This window comes from Ananas comosus, linkage group 22, assembly GCF_001540865.1.
Source record: "Ananas comosus cultivar F153 linkage group 22, ASM154086v1, whole genome shotgun sequence".
Taxonomy (NCBI): domain Eukaryota; kingdom Viridiplantae; phylum Streptophyta; class Magnoliopsida; order Poales; family Bromeliaceae; genus Ananas; species Ananas comosus.
The window spans coordinates 8,408,494-8,427,619 of NC_033642.1; the positions used below are offsets into that span (position 1 = coordinate 8,408,494).

General features: G+C 35.9%; 3 protein-coding genes across 5 annotated transcripts; 2 read left to right on the forward strand and 1 right to left on the reverse strand.

Moving 5' to 3' along the window:
• LOC109727614 (alpha-1,3-mannosyl-glycoprotein 2-beta-N-acetylglucosaminyltransferase) lies at positions 503-7,484 on the forward strand. 2 transcript variants are annotated; one of them, XM_020257773.1, is made up of 18 exons: positions 503-748; positions 1,754-1,804; positions 2,125-2,212; positions 2,822-2,884; positions 4,033-4,067; positions 4,156-4,232; positions 4,465-4,510; positions 4,613-4,675; positions 5,070-5,136; positions 5,206-5,274; positions 5,361-5,430; positions 5,536-5,597; positions 5,693-5,783; positions 5,874-5,967; positions 6,211-6,273; positions 6,355-6,393; positions 6,474-6,644; positions 6,942-7,484. In XM_020257773.1, exons 1-18 carry the CDS (start codon positions 668-670, stop codon positions 7,059-7,061), a joined length of 1,350 nt encoding a protein of 449 aa, XP_020113362.1. In that variant the 5' UTR covers positions 503-667; the 3' UTR covers positions 7,062-7,484. The 2 variants fall into 2 exon arrangements, with proteins under 2 accessions (XP_020113362.1, XP_020113363.1); XM_020257774.1 differs by lacking the exon at positions 503-748 and adding an exon at positions 816-1,468.
• LOC109727720 (U-box domain-containing protein 44-like) lies at positions 11,877-15,731 on the forward strand. Of its 2 annotated transcripts, none has more exons than XM_020257901.1 (4): positions 11,877-12,060; positions 12,621-13,165; positions 13,251-13,560; positions 14,057-15,731. In XM_020257901.1, the coding sequence occupies exons 2-4, from the start codon at positions 12,635-12,637 to the stop codon at positions 15,613-15,615; spliced, it is 2,400 nt and encodes a 799-aa protein (XP_020113490.1). In that variant the 5' UTR covers positions 11,877-12,060; positions 12,621-12,634; the 3' UTR covers positions 15,616-15,731. The 2 variants fall into 2 exon arrangements, with proteins under 2 accessions (XP_020113490.1, XP_020113489.1); XM_020257900.1 differs by having other exon boundaries at positions 11,878-12,060; positions 12,618-13,165.
• Positions 18,265-19,094, reverse strand: LOC109727723 (histone H4). Its single transcript, XM_020257903.1, has one exon. The coding sequence runs from the start codon at positions 18,957-18,959 to the stop codon at positions 18,648-18,650; it is 312 nt and encodes a 103-aa protein (XP_020113492.1). The 5' UTR covers positions 18,960-19,094; the 3' UTR covers positions 18,265-18,647.

Consider the following 19,126-nt stretch of genomic DNA (forward strand, 5'->3'; position numbering starts at 1 on the left):
ATAAAGAAAATTTAAGATTAGATAAGCCTTAGTTTTGCATTGAGATTTATCTGACGTCATTAGATAAAATAGAGTTCGAATAAAAACATATAAGGATATGTTTCTACGTTTTTGGATCGAACATTAGAAAATATATCGTAACTAACTTATCGCGATATACGAAATGTTACATACGAAAACAAATAAGATATTTTTTTTATTGTACTTTCTCACCGTACGTAATGTAATCTATCCGTAACCTCAAACAAAACCTAAGTTATAATTAAAATAGAAAATGTTTTGGATGCCCCATTGGTAATCTTGTATAGGCGTGTGCTTCAACCAATTCAAAACATTACGGATAATATAACGTAATAAAAAAATAACTGTAAAATTATTTGCTTCTAGTTCCAATAATAATCAAGCTATTAAGCATTTTCCCATTAAATAAACTAAAAAAAAGGGAAAAAAATATTTCTACCTTCGACGACTTCAAAAAAAAAAAGAAAAAAAGAAAAAAAAGTCCACCGAGACCGCGAGAAGCTCAGAAGCGCTTTTTCTTTTTCTTTTTCTTTTTCTTCTTTTTTTTTTCAAAAATTATTTTTCTACTTCTTCTTCCGCTTCCTCCGAGATCCAAGCGAGGCTCCCATTTGCGCTCTACTGCGAAAGAGAAAAAAAAAAAAAAAAAATGGTGCCGCGAACGGCGAGGAGCCTCTGCGACATCCGATTCCTCCTCCTCCTCGCCGCGGCCGCGTTCATCTACATCCAGGTTCCCGCTTCTCCCCCCCGCGCTTTTTCCAAAATCCGAACCTTTTCGATCCATCACCCATGTCGTCGAAGCTGTGTCGTAATCGTACAGATCGGAAAACGCGGTGGATTTGATGTGGAGAATCGGTTTAGGTCAAAGGTTGCGAATTTAGGGTAGTTCAGTGGAGGGAATGATGATCGAGTTGCTGATTTGGTGGATTAGTAGTGAGTTTATGTGGAGTTCATGACCAAATTGAAATCGATTTGGGGCATAAGATTTATAAGCAAGAGCTCGTGATATCGAGAGTAGCATCAATCGTAATTTCATGTCCAAAATGAAAAAGAGTCTGTTTTTGAAGCTTCACAAAACCTTTATTTGAGATAAAAGTTAGAGGTAAGCTTCAGTTTCAGTTTGTTTCACTAGTAGATACCTAGCTATATAATCGGCCATGCATTCGATTTAGTTAGATGAGCACAATAGTTCGACCGAACCTTTCGGAGATATATCTAGTGTTAAGACAAATCCTCGGTCGTTCTACTAGATTGATATTTTGGGTAACATGGTATCAAAGCTAGTCCTAAACCCCTTCCGTTTTAAGATGTCCTATGTACGATTCCCAAATCCACCATTCTATGGCGTGGATTCCACACGTAGCGTGGTAGACTTGATATCCGTGAGCAGGGGTGTCAACACTAATTCCGGGCTGTTTCCTACTAGATCGATCGTTTGGGCAACATTCAGGTGTATGTGAACCTTTGAGAGATGCGGCAATCGTTCGAAACTTATCTCATTACTTTTTGGTTGGTCATCATATTTCATAATTATTGTCGTTCTAAATAACGTTGCCATGTCATAAGTCTATTGCTAGTGCATCGTAATTGCGTAATTAACCATAGGATCTCTCAGAGATTCATCGCTTGTATCACCTTTGATTGATATTAACTATCCATTCCTTAATAGCAGCGTTTGCTATTTTCTATTTCTATTGTCTGATGCTTGAATTACCTTCACCTTTTATTACTTCAGGTGCGCCTTTTTGCTACACAATCTGAGTATGCAGATCGTCTAGCAGCTGCTGTAAGTAATAAACATCTTTTCATGGTGAAGAACTTGTTGTGTCCTTTTTAGCATTTAACTTCTATTTAAATACCTCTTTGCTACGCTTCTCTGTCAATTCAGACTAGGTTTTTCTCAGTTTTCCCACTTAGGTTTTTGCTTATTGTGCCGTGATGCATTAAATTTGTGTCTCATTGGATTTAAGATGGTCAGCTGTTAAAACCTTCATTAACTGTGTTACTTCTTGTCAATCTGGAAGGATATGCACATAAAATTATATTTGCATTGACTCAGTTGTCTTGCTAAGCATTTCACAACTTCCTGTTGGATACATTTAACAGGAGAAAGCTGAAAGCCAATGTACGAGTCATACGCGGTCCTTAATTGATCAAATAAGCATGCAGCAAGAAAAGATTGTTCTACTTGAAGGTATGAAATAGTTAGCCCTTAATGCAATAATTCCTCTTTTGTAGTCTTTACAGTGGAAGATTGTGCATATGTACAAACAAGTGGCAGCTCACAATTTTTGAAGTGCTGTTGTAGACATATCAATTTAAGCATTATAACATATATCTTACACAATCTTGGCACTATAACTGCTTTTTCAGTTGCCTTTGTTCTTCTTCTCTTTGGATATTGCTCATTTTCCTCTGTTCTCCATTTTTTCTTGGTTGCGTCAGTCAAAATTCACTTTGCCATTCAATATGCATTTTAATTTATCTTATACTCGAACACATATTATTCTTTCCTGTATTTGTTCTCACTACATTGTCCGTCACATGGATATGCAAATCCTAATATTCATTTACAGAATGATAAGGAAGTATTGTGGTGTTTGTTTCTTTATCAAATATTTAGTGTCTGCAGGACATTAACGAGCATGGAAGTTCTTTTTACACTTTATGTCGCAATAGGCAATGTTCTTCAGAAAATGTTACTTCTTTTTTATTCATATGGTTTCTAGTCCTTATGCATCTATCTAATGCTGTAAGAGGATTGCATAATTCCAGATCCTAATTTATTTCACCGGTATTTCAGAATCGAAGAAAGTTAGAGATGAAGAATACTATCAGTTGAAGACTCTAGTTCGAGCTCTTGAAAGTATGGCTTTGTATTCTTTACCATTATAATTTCATGGTTTTACTTATTAGATTTGGTTAATTTTCACAAAATTATTCTTTGGGTCACTGTTCGCTGTATTTAAATACTCTCTTAAAACTGCTCAGTTGCATGATGAGAGTAAGATGGATCATGCACATGGAACCACTAGAAGAAGTAAATAAGATAGATCATATTTTAAAATACTCTCTTGGATTTTGTTTAAAATACTCTCTTCAAAGTATGTTCTGTTTAAAATACTCTCTTCAAAGTATGGCTTTGGATTATTTTCTGTTCTAATTTCATATATTATTTACTCATTAGATTTGTTTAATTTTCACAAAATTATTCTATGGGTCACTGCTCGCTATATGTTCTGTTTAAACTACTCTCTTAAAACTGCTCAGTTGCACGATGACAATAAGATAGATCACGCACATGAAACCATTTGAGTAATTAAATAAGAATCAAATTTATTTAAGTATCCTTGTGGGAACCAATGGCCTTGGAGAACTGTAGGTGCGTGGGATCTGCTTCGAAATTATGCCATATTGCCATCCAACCAGAGGAAGAAAAATTCTAACAATTTTCTGAACTCTTTTAAAAAAAATACCTCTTGCATGGTCAGCTTGGAGCATTCAGAGGATTCTGGGTCCATGATTGGCTTTTAGAGCATTGGTCCAGCAGTGAGCTTCAATATGTAGCTGCGCAAAGCTACGGTAATGCCAGGCTGAGAAGCTGGCTTCCTTCCACGTGTAAATATGTAAATGAGCTTTGTGTATGTTGAAGTATCCTCAGACTTAATGCTTATCCCTGTCAGACTAATGCCTCTGCTGAACTGGGCTCATTGATATCATTCTTTAGTGTTTTGGCCTTTGTCATACACATAGATACGAATGTCCCTTTGTTCTTCTATTCTCGTGTACAAAGATAGAGTAGACAGAAGCACAGCAACGAGAAAGCTACTCTCACTTGAGATAGGAGAGAATATGAAGTGAGAAAAGGAGAGTAGATGGCTGACCCTGGTGTTTCTCTTAAATGTTCAATTCATTAATTTTAGTCCTAATTTTTGTTGCTTGTGTAAGTGGCCTGTTTATACATTTCTTTCCAAAATATTTTTACCATAAACACTTTCTTATGTTTTCATGCAGAAAGGAATCTAGAGGCCTTGATTAGCAAAAATGAGGTGTGTTTGCATAAATGGCTTGCTTACTTTATGTTTGCAGTTTTTAGTTAACACATTTCATCTTAATTGTCTTCTTTCTGTACTTCAGGTTCCTGTTGCAGCCGTGGTAATAATGGCTTGCAATCGTCCAGACTATTTACAAAGAACAGTAGACTCTATATTGAAGTACGGTGTATGCTTTACTTGTCTATTGCTTCATTAGTAGAAAATTAATTTTACCTCCCTGTGGCTTTGAATTTTTATCTATTTCTAGTGGCTTGATATGAGGTTGATACTGAAACATAGTGTTTGCTTAAAAATAGAGCCTTCTCTACTCCCATCAATTTTCTACTCTTATCCACAAATTAATATATGATCGACCAACTGAAATCTTATTGGACGATTTTTTTTTTCACAGATATCATAGCTCTGTCTCTTCAAAATTTCCACTTTTTGTATCCCAGGTAATATGTTTTTTTCTTTTGGAAAAATATATACCAACCTCTTTACACGAGGACTTGATTCCTTGGATGGCCCAATTTGACTTAGATTCCCTTGATACACAGGATGGAACAAATCCTGATGTTAAAAGTAAAGCTTTGAGTTACAGCCAGATCACTTATATGCAGGTTTGGTACTAGAAGGTTAATTTTTTATGCTTTTTCATTACCTACTATAAAATGAGATAATCTGTCACTATATTTGTCAACTTGCATTTGCTTCTCTACATTAAAATTGGCCCCTTTTGTTTCTTTTAGATTTTATTGCCCTTCATTCTGTTATGAATGATGCGGATACCAACTGCTTCTTCATCTGTTCCCTCTGAATACTCTTTAACTGCTTAAATTCTAGCACAGAATGAATGATGCGGATACCAACTGCTTCATCTGTTCCCTCTGAATACTCTTTAACTGCTTAAATTCTAGCATGAATGTTTTCTTTATCATTTGACAAGAAAAATTAAGAACTGAACTGCTGATAACTGTTCGTAATTGAATTGTCGATTACTTTATTCATTTGCAGCATGTGGATCTTGAACCAGTGCATACAGAACGACCAGGAGAATTAATAGCGTACTACAAGATTGCCAGTAGGTCTAATTCTTTGTGCTTGTAATCATTTCCATTTTGTCGTCAGCTAAGAATTTTTTCTGTCTCAGGGCACTACAAGTGGGCTTTGGATGAACTGTTCACAAAGCATAACTTCAATCGGGTAATCATATTGGAAGGTGCTGTCTCTTTGAGGGTCTTTTTAATATTTTATTTTTGGTCCATTAGTATTTAAATGATAAGACTATGATATTGTCCTGAACAGATGACATGGAGATAGCCCCAGATTTCTTTGATTATTTTGAGGCTACGTCTACTCTACTTGATAATGATAAGTATGGTCCATATTATCTGCTCAATATATATGAAAGATTGATATCTTTTGGTGGTCTTTCATTTTATTTTGCCTTGACATTATCCTTCATTCGGTATTATTGAAGGACTATCATGGCTGTATCTTCTTGGAATGACAATGGCCAAGTGCAGTTTGTGCATGACCCTGGTTAGTATCATGAGAAACTTTATGCAATGTGCCACAATAAGAATGTGTTTTTATTAGCTAACTTTCCACAAAAAAAAAAAAAAAAAAAAATGCAGAAACCCTTTATCGCTCAGATTTCTTTCCTGGGCTTGGATGGATGCTAACGAAATCTACATGGGAAGAACTATCACCAAAGTGGCCTAAAGCATATCCTTGTTCTTCTTATGTTTTTCTGATTATTTCTCTAGTGAATAGACATCCTTTTTTCAGCAATTTTCTTCCTTGACATTTTCATACTTATTGGGATGATTGGGTAAGGTTGAAGGAGGTACACAAAGATCGCCAATTTATTCGGCCAGAGATTTGCAGAACATACAATTTCGGTGAGCATGTAAGTTGACCACATGCTAATATCAATCATCATCCGGTGAACGTTTTAATTACTGAAAACAAGACTGCATTATGAATGGCTTCTACTAGGTTGTACAAATGAAACCTCTACTAATTTTTATACATTAATAGCAACAACAAGGTAGCAGTTCTCTTGTCCTGACTAATTTATCTTACTTGTGTATACTAATTTTGGACTGCTAGTACTTATAAATTTAGTGGCTTCCTTCTGACTTCATTCCAGGGCTCTAGCATGGGACAATTTTTCAAACAGTACTTGGAGCCTATTAAGCTGAACGATGTCCATGTAGGTTGAAAGTACCTTGATTTTGGTCCTATAATTTCAATTGAGTAAATGTTTTCTTATTTATCATTTTCATCACCGCAGGTTGATTGGAAATCAGCTGACGTGAGCTATCTGAGGGAGGTAATATGATTTTGTTATGTAGACTCTTCAGAATCGATTCTTTTGACCACAGTTGACTTACCTCATTGTTTTATTGTCAGGACAAATATCTGGTTTTATTCCGAAAAATTGTATCTGATGCAAAACCTGTTCATGGGCCTGATGCTGTTCCTACGGCTCATAATCTAGATGTTGATGTCAGGATCCAGTACAGTGACCAGAGAGACTTTGAGCGATTAGCTCGCCAGTTTGGTATATTTGAAGAATGGAAGGCGAGTTCTCTTCCCTAATATCCTTACACTTTTGTTAATAGATTTACAATTCCATTTTACTGCATTTAAATCCATGTCTTTCTTTTTTGGTTGGATTTTGGAGGAATTTTTTATTCTTCTTTACCGTATGCGGTTGATCATAGTTAGCAAACATAAATGGACCACCCCAGGTCCTTGAATTTGTCTTTCGTGTTTATTTTAATGTTGTAATGTTACATGAAAATTTTTGCAATAATTTCGGTTGCTATAGCAAGGCAACCTCGACAAGTCTAAGACCGACTCATATCTCTTTTTCAGGATGGAATTCCAAGGACAGCTTATAAAGGAGTCGTAGTCTTCCGATATAATAGAACTCAAAGGCGCATATTCCTCGTGGGTCCAGATTCTCTTCGGCAACTTGGGATCAAACATTCGTGAGACAATTTAACAGCACATTTTGTACACTTTATGCTTTGACCTCAGATCTCTGTTGGCATGACGGGACTAATGAATCTTACAACCACACTCAAGATATACATTAAAAGGATGGTCCAAATCCACCGAGTGCTCGAATTAATACCTCAGAAGATGGTTTTATCGGCAAACAATATCGGTAACGCCCTTGCATTCCTTAAGTTTTCTTTTCTTTTTGTGTAAATGCAAGAATATGTTTATTAAAACTTTTAGGTGTTGGCTTCTGTTCACTCAGATTATAGATGCATGATATTTAGTCGATTGAAACATTTGAAGCTGTCACACATAGGAAGTTACATTGACAATTTGCTGCATTAGGAAGTACAAAATCTCTCAATCTGATGTTTTTTCTCTGCAATAAAATGTTAGTTGCATTTATCATTGTTGTTTCGAATTGTTGAATTGTTCAAGTTAGATAAGTTATGTAATCAAATCTTGGTTTCAGTTAGTTTCTCTTTTTTCAGATACATGATAATACATTTTATAAAAACCGAAAAAAAATTGAAGAAGTTTTCTCGATTTTTCTTAGTAAGTATACAGCACTTCTCTTTCTAAGAATTTCTTTTCAAAATTCCTTCACAGTTATTGCAACCTTCTTTCTGCAATAAAAAGTACTTCCTTTTTTTGTGTCCTTTTCCTTGGAGCTGGATCTCAAAAAAGAGCCATAAAACCAACTACATATTTTTTGTTGGTTTTTTGAGAGGTTCTTTTTTACAATATATTTACATGAAATGTCAAATCATCTAAGCAAAGATGTATTTTATTTAGATGAAATGTCTAATACTAATGCAATATGTTCTCAATCCCTCAATCACCAACAAATTAGTGTCAAAATAATTTGTACAAGAAAAAGAACATCAACAGTATTATTTTATCTGTGAAGTCTTGAGTACATTCCAAAAATGGCCAACCTGGCACACTGCATTTTCCATTATTATTGATTGGTATCATGAGTTAAGATAAGTTGTATATCCACACAACAAGTTGGCTTATTATGTTGAAGTCTACATTGTAGTCATATATTTAAAATTAGAAAAAGAAAGAAAGGTCAAAACCAAGGGCTTTTATTTTTATATTTATATTTTATTTTTTTTGGAAAGGTTCTGGATACTATCGGTAGCACCAAGCGTTTGGTGCTATCAAGTTTTCCACCGTTAGATTCAACTCTTTGACTATATTTATCCGTTAGATTATACTATTAAATCAATAACTCACTCAATCCTATTAAGCCCACATCATTCTAATCGTATATTTTTTCATCCAAGAATCGAAAACCTAATATCACCAAGAGCTTGGTGCTATTACAAAAAATTAAATAGTTGATTCGAAAGAAGTTATGTAAAATTAAAGAAAACAATAATTTTGTAGTAAATAGATGTAGAAAAATAGGGAGTAGAGCAGCACACTTATCTCCTCCTGTGTGACTAGGGCTGTCAACCAGTAGGATTCGGGACGGATTTTTAAAAATTCGAACCCGAATCCGACTCCAAACCCGAAATTCGAACCCAAATCCAAGCCCAACGGATTTTGAAAATTCATATCTAAATCAAAACCCGACCAAAAATTCGAAACCTTAACTCGAATCCGAATCCGAAAATTCGAATCCAAAACAATTATTTCTCTTTTTAATATTTTAAAATATATTATATTAAATCTGAAATTTTAAAATACAAATTTAAATATAACATCAAATTTTTATATACATATTATATATAATGTAAAAAAATTTGGGTTTGGGTCGGGGTCGGGTTCGGATTTGGATTTGGTACAGTCAAAATTCATATCTGAGTTTATATCCGTTGAATTTTTATTTTTAATATTCATATTCGAAACTATATCAGTTTAGTATCAAATAAATATGTTATGTTAAGATTAAAATTTGAATAAAATTTTGGATATCTGTACCAGTGACATCCTATGTGCCACCAATTATTTGTGGGTCCAATCAGTCTCCCAGAACAACTCCCTACAACTTGTCTTTTTCTTCTTCTTTGATTAGAGTGGCTACTTTTTTTGAAGGGAAAACTTCAAATACCCCCTTGTGGTTTCACTTTTTCTCACTTTAGTATCCTGTGGTTTAAAGTGTATTAAGTTAGTACCCTGTGGTTTTGCACTTTTTCACTTTAATACCCTATGGTTTAAGGCGTATCAAGTTAGTATCCCGTGGTTTCGCACTTTCTCACTTTAGTACTATGTGGTTTAAAAATCACAGGGTACTAACTTGATACAAAAATAAAATCACAGGGTACTAACTTAATAAAAAATAAAATCACAGAGTACTAATTTGATACACTTTAAACCACAGGGTACTAAAGTGAGAAAGTGCGAAACCATAGGGTACTAACTTGATATACTTTAAAACACAGGGTACTAAAATGAAAAATACGAAACCACAAGGGTTTTTTTTGAAGTTTTTCATTTTTTGAACCATTTACTTGTCTAGTCTCTTTACAAAAAAAAAATTCCTATCTAGCCTCCTTTTGAAAAGTATTCTTAATCTAGTCTCATTTTTATAGATTAGAAAAAATATGATAAGTTAATAATTTGTATATAAATTAATATGTTAAGTGGGTGAAGATTATCTTTTATTCTCTCCTTTTAAATTAAGTGAATGTAATGTGATTTTATATATGAACACTTTTAAATTATATTGACTTGTATAATCAAATTAAGTATTAGTAGTACTAATAAAAAATGATAATTTAGAAATATTATTTTTAATAAATAATTTTTTTATTAAGTGTTCATATATAAAATCACATTACATTCACTTAATTTAAAAAGAGAGAGAAAAAAGATAATCTCCACCCACTTAACATATTAATCTATATACAAATTATTAACTTATCATTTTTTTCCTAATCTATAAAAATGAGATTAGATTGAAAATATTTTTCAAAAAAAAGGCTAGATAGAAAAGATTTTCTCGTAAAGAGACTAGACAAGTAAATGAATCGAATATAGCTATGGGTACTCAAAACTATAATGTTTGTGTCCATTCAACACATAGAATTAAACTAGTTTAAAATTTATTTTGATTCGTTCAGATCCGTGGTTCAATGATCATATAAGCGGGTGAACTGGTCCGATTTTAAAAAAAACTGGTTTAATTCAATAATTACTTAAAAATATTTATTAATATCTGAACATGATGTACTTTGAATATATTTTTAATTATATATGATAATATTTGATAACAATTTAGATTATTACATTTAAGTTATATGCTCATCTTTTCGCATAAAAAATTTATTAGTTTTACAATTTTACAAAAGTGAAAAAGTGGGTAACGAGTGGGTGATGTTCGTCGTGTTTCTCTCGCTCGTTGGGGTGTTCACTACGCGGATGCGGCGAAAGAGTTAGTGTGAAGGTGGTGGAGGTGGAATGAGCGCTCGAAGTTGCCACCAGTGGTAGAAATATAATTCTAATCTGCAAAAAAAAAGAAAAAAAAAAGTGATCTACTTTTGTAAAAGCGAAAAACTATTTTTTTTACCAAAAAACTTTATATTTTTATTATATACAATATAAAAATATTAATTAAATATTGATGACGCCAGTCAATTTAATGATCCAGGAATCGATAAGCTAGCAATATTTCTTAATAGCAAATAATTATTATAAATTTTAAAACACCCATCAAAAGTGCTGATTTTATAATAATTTATTAATATATGAGTTTTGTAATTCGAAGAATTTCAATTGATTCATACTGATCTTTTAAATATTATACTAATTTGCCAGCATATTAAAAAATCTAAATAAAATTTTTCTGGAGAGACTACGGATATACCTTTGAGTCGGAGAGATCTCTTAAAAAGTTACTGATGTGGTGGTACGTTAGTATGTTACGCAGACAGACGAAATATAATAAAAAATTAAAAAAGTACCCTTGGCATTATACCAATATATAAAAAAATTAGTTTTTGTAATTTTTTTTGTCCCATTTGGTGGCATCCCAGCTGGTCCTTAGTTGGAATTTGCAATGTGCTCCTCAGGTCTAGTTTGGTGTGCTTCTCCATCTACAAAATAAATGGTAAATTAATTATCAAAAAATAAAAATAAAAATATATAGAACTCAATCTAATAGTGCTTTATTTAATATCTTATAAATTTTAAAAATTGTTACATTTATCAATCTATGGATAATGAAGCACGGAGCTTTAATACCTTATTAAAAGCATATTTTTTACGATAATAAAATATCTTTATAGTATCTATTAAAGTTTTTCCCTACATAAAATAAAATAAACTAAAGTCGGTGGATGACGTGGTAGACCCGGTTCACCAAAAATTCCACATCCCTCTCCTACTAACAACTCAACAAGTCGTCATTACAGGTGACGTATCTCTCTCTCTCTCTCTCCTCCTTTTCTCTCTCTCTCTCTACACCTCTCTCTTTCTCTCTCTCCTCCTTTTCTCTCTCTCTTTCTACACCTCTCTCTTTCTTTCTCTCTCTTCTCCTCTCTCTCTCTCTACACACCTCCTTTCTTTTTCTCCTCCTCTCCTCTCTCTCTCTCTACATCTCTCTTTCTCTCTCTCCTCCTCTCTCTCTCATCTCTCTTTCTCTCTCTACATCTCTCTTTCTCTCTCTCCTCCTCTCTCTCTCATCTCTCTTTCTCTCTCTACATCTCTCTTTCTCTCTTCTCTCTCTACATCTCTCTCTCTCTTCTCCTCTCCACTCTCTCTCTGCATCTCTCCTTTCTCTCCTCTCCACTCTCTCTCTCTACATCTCTCCTTTCTCTCTCTCTCCTCTCCACTCTCTCTCTCTACATCTCTCCTTTCTCTCTCTCTCCTCTCCTCTCTCTACATCTCTTCTCTCTCTCTCTCTCTCTCTCTCTCTCTCTCTCTCTCTCTCTCTCTCTCTCCCCATTTTAATCCACTACGCATTTTCCTCTACTCAGAACCAGCCATGGGTAATCACAAAGAGACCCTATAAGATCGAAACCCTAGGAGGAGAAAAAAGGTACCATCTTTTTATCTTTTTTTATTTATTTTCCCCCAATTCTTTTCCCCCCTTTCGATCAATTGCAAAATGTGGCATTTTTTTCTCCCTAATAACGATTAATTCTCCATTTGGTATGATGCTGCAGTTATCATTGTACATTCGAGTAATTTGGAGGTGTTATAGAATGGGAAAGTGTGCTTTAATTTACTATTATTATCTGGGAACAATTTTGATTTTTTTGTCAAATTTTAAAGGGTCGGTGTGAATCCATGAACATCATGTTTAGCATTATTTTTTTATATTGTTATTTTGTTCATTATGGCCAAATTGCTACTGAGAATAACCTGTCCTAGAATTGTATGCAAGTAAACCGATTTAATGTGTTAAAATTGCTCTCCTAGGCTTAATTTTGCGCATTTTTTGGTTGTTTTTAACCACAATTTTGAGTAAACCTAATCAAATTTCCACACAATGTGGGTATTTTCTTTACATTCTCCTTTTTCACATCTTTGTTCATACTATGTTTGTTTATTGCGGCATTGGTCGAAGTTTTCAAAGAGTCTACTTTGTTGCAGTAGCTTTTGCCAAAGATATGGCCGAGGAATTCGAAGAAAATTGTGAAAATAACGACCGGCACGGCGAGATCTATCAAGAAAAAGTATACGACGCGTTTGTTTGCCCCCTCACTAAGCAAATTATGCGCGATCCCGTTACCATCGAAACAGGGTACACCTTCGATAGAGAAGCAATTTTGAAATGGTTCAGGGAATGTCAGAACAACGGAAGGAAACTCGCGTGCCCCTTGACACGAAAGGAGCTCCGCAGCACCGATCTTAACCCTAGTATCGCTCTTCGTAATGCTATTGATGAATGGACGCAAAGAAATGAAGCTAAGGAGCTCGATAAAGCGCACAGATTACTGCTGAGTTCGGCGAGCTCAGAACAAGATGCTTTGAGGGCTCTAGAGTTTGTTGTCAATGTTTCCTGGAAAAGAAGCCGTGCTGTATATAATGGCGGGTTGATACCGACGATTTCTGGCTTGTTGAAGAGCGGCAGCATAACCCTTCGCTCTAAAGCACTCGAGGTTCTTCGCATTGTAGCCGAGGAAAACAATGAAAATAAGGTTTTTTTTCTTCCTTTTCTTTTTTCAAAATTTCGGGAACTGACATTTTGTTTCCGAAGTTATTGATTTGTCACTTACTTTCTAGGAAGATATTGGCGCGGGAGACACCATACGCACGATCGTAAAGTTTCTCCTGCATGAATATATCAAGGAGAGGGAGTTAGCTGTCGCTCTCTTATGTGAGCTTTCGAAGTCCGAATCTTTGTGCGAAAAGATTGGTGGAGTCGACGGGGCGATTCTCATATTGGTAGGATTGGCGAGTAGCAAATCGGAAAACATCGTAGTCGTTGAGAGAGCCGAGCATACGCTGAAGAATCTGGAGAAGTGCGAGAAAAATATTAAGCAAATGGCGGAAAATGGGAGGCTTCAGCCCCTTCTTACGAAACTCCTCGAAGGTGCTTCCTCCCTTTCTATAATATCTGTAACATCTTTGTCCTGTGTTATATTCATATTCTCCTTATCATGATCAGTGTATCACAAATTTTTCGGTTCTGAATCAATTCTCGTAATCTGTCATTCTGTTTGTAAAGTTGGTTATGGCATACTCGTAAGTCGTGACTTTTACATCCATTGATTCTACATCTGAAGCATCATCGAATCGCTTACCTCTGATTAGTAACGAGTTTATACTAAACTTAGTTAAGATGCTATTGTGAGCAATTTTATCGGCCTGTCGGATGAAATTGTAAATCACTTTTACAAGAACTTGGTTTCAGGTACGAATCCCGCGTACTGCAAAATTTGTCTTCAGTTATGAAATATCATTTGCTTAGAGGGACCATTTTTCTTTTTTCTTTTTCGAAACTTACTCTTTATTAGTACAAATGTGCAACGGGCGATAGCGATAGCCGAGCAGCTTCTCACGCAACTTGTTCTGTAAAATTTGAGCAGGTTCGCCGGAAACCCAGCTATCGATGGCTTTATACCTTGGCGAACTCATTCTCGCCAACGACGTAAAGGTCCTTGTGGCACAAACGGCCGGTCCGACGCTGATAACCATTATGACGACGGGAACCGTGCAAGCAAGAGAAGCTACTTTAAAAGCCCTGAATCAGATCTCGTCGAACGAATCGAGCGCCAGCGTACTAATCGAGGCCGGCATCCTCCCCCCTCTCGTCAGGGACCTCTTTGCCGTCGGCTGCGGCCGCCTCCCAACGCGGCTGAAGGAGATGTCCGCCGGCGTCCTGTCCAACCTCGTGGCGTCCGGCGCAGATCTCGAGGCTGTCCCGTTAGACGACGGCGACCAAACTCTTCTCTCAGAGGATGTCGTCCACAACCTGCTCCACCTCATCAGCAACACCGGCCCGGCGATCGAGCACAGGCTTCTTCAAGTCCTGGTTGGACTGACGAGTTCGCCGACTGCGGTTTCGTACATTGTTTCCGGCATTAAAAGCTCAGGTGCCGTTATCAGTTTAGTCCAATTTATCGACGCCGCGCATACAGATGTTCGCGTGGCCGCGCTGAAGCTCTTACATAACATCTCTCCTCACATGAGCATCGAGCTCGCAGAAACTCTCGGAGGTAGTTCCAGCCATTTGGGCACCGTACTTGATGCCATTTCGGACAACAACGGGATCGCAGAAGAACAAGCCGCGGCCATCGGGCTTCTGGCTGAGCTTCCTGAGATGGACTCTGGCCTCACCAAACAGCTTTTCAAACAAGGAGCTTTCAGAGTTGTCATTACAAAACTGCTCAGTATAAGGGACGGCGGGGCTCGCAGCAACCGCTACATAGGGCCTTTTCAGGAAGGGCTCGTGCGAGTGCTCTCAAGGCTTACGTACTGCTTAGCGGAGCCCGAACACATCGCCTTCGCAAAGGAGTACGATCTCGCCACAGTTTTCGCCGGTCTAATCGAAGCAAACGGGAGCGATAAGGTGATAATAGCTTCAGCTTTCGCACTCGAGAACCTCTCGCAAGAATCCAAGTACTTGACAGCAAAACCTGAGCCGCCAAAGTGTACTCTACTGTCCTGCTTCAGTAAGCCGCCGTCGGTTTCTGGGCTCTGCCGCATACACCATGGGTTCTGTACAGCGAAAGAGAGCTTCTGCTTATTGGAGAGTAGGGCGGTCGAGAAGTTGATTGCTTGTTTAGACCACACCAATGAGAAGGTCGTCGAGGCCGCATTGGCTGCGCTTTGCACTCTGCTGGACGATACCGTCGACACCGTAGAAGGGGTGTATGTGTTGTGTGAGGCCGAGGGGATTAAACCGATTTTCGATGCTCTGATACAGAATCGGACCGAGATTATTCAGAAAAGAGCAGTTTGGGCCGTCGAGAGGTTTTTGCGAATCGACGACATCGCGAGAGAAGTTTCGGGGAATCAGAGTGTGGGCTCGGCTCTTGTGGAAGCTTACAGGAATGGTGACTACCGGACGCGGCAGATCGCGGAGAGAGCATTGAAGCATATAGAAAGGTTGCCAGATTTCTCTGCCATAGCTGCTCAGAGTTAAGAGTTGTTGTTATGTTCAAGAGGCAAGGTTTGCTTGGTAAGCATATATCTACTTTTGCAAATTTTCTCTACTCTTCCATTGTTTATTCTTTTTCATGGTTTTTCTCTTGGAGATTATTCATGTTATCACTACTTTATATATATATATATATAGAGAGAGAGAGAGAGAGAGAGAGAGAGAATAGGCTACTATACTCATATAAGAGTATAGAACTTTTGGTACTCATAAGTTGTTTTTTAATGGAGCTTCCGTATCGATGATCCACTACGTTAAATATCATCTATAGTATTTAAAACTTTTAAAAAATAAATTTTGTAATTTTTTGAAATCATAAAAAAATCATCAACCGGCCATTAAAAATTATTAATTTTTAGATCTTTCGATCGTAATGTAAATTATTTTAAAAAGTTATAAAATTTGATTTTTAGAAGTTTTAAATACTAATATAATGTTTAACGGTATGAATCGTTGATTCGAAAGTTCCATCCTCAAAAACGATTTATGAGTACGAATGTGATTGCACTCATAAGAGTATATATATAATGTTCAATTATGGTATTTGTAAATTTTTTTATCGTTAGATATATTTTTTTGATCATTTTCATCCGTTAGATCATACTATTCAACTACCCACTCAACCCTAGAGATTTCACATCATCTTAATTGCGCATCCCTTAATTCAATAACAAAAAACCTACGAGCACCAATAACTTATACTTTAAAAAAATTAAAGTTCAATTATATATATAATAAAAAAAAAAAAAAAATTTATAGATATAATATAAATTATATATATATAATTGAGCTTCTATGCTTTTATAAAATACCAAATTATTGTGGCTTGTATAGTTTTTAGCCGCCTTGATTAAAGGGAGTGCCGTTTACGACGATGTGAGCCTCCTATGGGTTGAGTGGGTGGTTGTTGAGATAGTATAAATCTAACGGTACAAATGATCCAAAGGCTTAAATCTAACGTGGATAAACTAAATAGTACCACAATATTTGGCTATCGATAGTACCCACAGCAGGATATAATATATATATAATATATGATATATTATATAGTAGGAGTGGAACTATTATTAAATATAAAACAGCTTCTTTTTTGCTTCAAGTTTTTAAACCTTGATGAAAATGTAGGTCAGGAATGATAATTAGTCGATAGAAGTGAAGTGTCTCCCTTAGGGTTGAGTGGTTCCCACGGTTATATATTTAATCCAATGGTTAGAGAATAATGAAAGAGTTGATCCAAGCCTAAAAATAGTAGCCACAATGAATTGTCTGTACTATAGTAGCCCAGTCCACTCTCTCTCTCTCTATATATATATAGTCTCTCTCTCGTCTTCTCTCTCTACTATAGATATATAGAGAGAAGTAGGAGAAGCGCCTAAAACTAGTCATATTTAGAGGCACGGAGGCCTCCGTGCTACCAAGTTATTTTATGATGCGGCTTTCAAAATCAAGATCGGCCCCGTTGATTTGATTCGTACACTATTAAAATATTTAAACTAATTTTCATAATTATTCGACTTTTTTGCTAGTTCAAAGTCCTCAAAATTAACAATTTAATGTAATGATATGTGTTGTGTGAATTTAACGGTGTAAATATACACAATTTGAATTGAATTTAATAGAATTTTGTTCAACTATATAGAATAAGATTAAGAACCTCTATATCTTAAATTCAATCTTTTACATCATTTTTTTATATAGATTTTTATTTTAAGCCGTCATTTTTAGAACCTACTCTTATAGTAAATAATGTCGAAAATTATAAAATTAATTTTCAAATATTTTTAATAGTGTAGATCAAGTCTAACGAGAGCGAATCGTCGATTGGATAGCCGCAGTTATCGAAACGAACTTAGTAGCCCGGAGGCTACCGATAGTATACCGCCTAACTTATAATACATATATATAATATATTTATATATAGTATATGTGTAAAACTATAAGCACTTTAAAATTGGCTTACCAAATATTTTAAAATTAATTTTACTACTAAAACATTCATTGTTTTATAATCAATAAGAGACTTCTATCTATGAAATTTAAACTAAATTTTTATGTTTAATAAACTTATAGTTTAATAATTATAAAAAAAAATATAATAATAAACAAAGAAATATAACACATTCAATTTTATGAAATTAAGAGATATATAACTATTTCAATATTTTACTAAAAAAGAAATATATAACACATTCAAATTTACTAAAGACTAAAAAAAATAATACACTTTCAAATTTTATATCAAAAATATCATTAACCAACTCGCATTAAATAAAACTAAAAGTGAAGAGTTAAAACAAAAAATTAAAACATATGTTAATGTATCATTTGAAATAGGAAATAAAATCAAAATTCTGAATATCCAACGCAGATTGATGTAGCCTAATCAGTTACGAATTGGAAATAAAATTCTGGTAAGGTCCATATGAATCAATATGTATAACAACAAAGTGAAATAGTAAAAAAAAAAAAAAAAAAATTGGAACCCACACCAGCAAATATAATCTATTACTTCAATCAAAAGTGATTGAATGTATAAGCGGAATGAATGTAAAGTATCCTACAATTAGAACATTGATCATACTAATTTAATTTATCCTCTTTTTTTTTTTTTTTGGAATACAACGGCTAAATCAGTTGAACTATAATCTCTGATGCATCTTTAACATGCAAAAAGATTTACTTACATTACCAACCACAGCTTCAGAAATTTACATTCCTCTTCAATATCTAATAAACCAATATAAGACCAAATCATCACCAAAGCAACTTCATATTATCATCACAAATCATCAAACTACTATAAACTCTTCACCCACTCTTGATTCTTAAACCAATAACAAGATTAGAAATTTCAGAGTAGCTGATGCAGCAGAAACACTATAAAAGATCCAACCCCTTTTTCATTCCAAGATCAAATTTTACATCCCAAACCAACAAAACCAACAACCTGGCCCTGAAGATAGAAACCCTAACCCTAACCCTAGCCCTAGCCCTAGAGAGGGGCACCTGTCTCGTTCTCACCCGCCGAAGCCGTAGAGGGTGCGGCCCTGGCGCTTGAGGGCGTAGACGACGTCCATGGCGGTGACGGTCTTGCGGCGGGCGTGCTCGGTGTAGGTGACGGCGTCGCGGATGACGTTCTCGAGGAAGATCTTGAGCACGCCGCGGGTCTCCTCGTAGATGAGGCCGCTGATGCGCTTCACGCCGCCGCGCCGCGCCAGGCGCCGGATCGCGGGCTTCGTGATCCCCTGGATGTTGTCGCGGAGAACCTTGCGGTGGCGCTTCGCCCCGCCCTTCCCCAATCCCTTCCCCCCCTTCCCCCTCCCCGACATCGCCGCCGCCGCTGTGCCGCGGAAACCTTAGAAAGACGAAACCCTAGAACGGGGAAACCCTAACGCGGAGTGGATTTGGGGAATTCGATTTGGCGAAGGGGAACGAGTCGAAGTTCTTTGGAGTTTAGGGGGGAAGGTGGGGTTTTTATAGAGAGAGGAAGCGGGGG

Coding starts and splice junctions, on each gene's coding strand:
- LOC109727614 (XM_020257773.1), top strand. CDS start 668: ATGGTGCCGCGAACGGCGAGGAGCCTCTGCGACATCCGATTCCTCCTC. Junction 5,137..5,205: donor AGCGTACTACAAGATTGCCA/GTAGGTCTAATT, acceptor TTTCTGTCTCAG/GGCACTACAAGTGGGCTTTG. Junction 5,431..5,535: donor ACTCTACTTGATAATGATAA/GTATGGTCCATA, acceptor GTATTATTGAAG/GACTATCATGGCTGTATCTT.
- LOC109727720 (XM_020257901.1), top strand. CDS start 12,635: ATGGCCGAGGAATTCGAAGAAAATTGTGAAAATAACGACCGGCACGGC. Junction 13,166..13,250: donor AGGAAAACAATGAAAATAAG/GTTTTTTTTCTT, acceptor CTTACTTTCTAG/GAAGATATTGGCGCGGGAGA. Junction 13,561..14,056: donor TCTTACGAAACTCCTCGAAG/GTGCTTCCTCCC, acceptor AAATTTGAGCAG/GTTCGCCGGAAACCCAGCTA.
- LOC109727723 (XM_020257903.1), bottom strand. CDS start 18,959: ATGTCGGGGAGGGGGAAGGGGGGGAAGGGATTGGGGAAGGGCGGGGCG.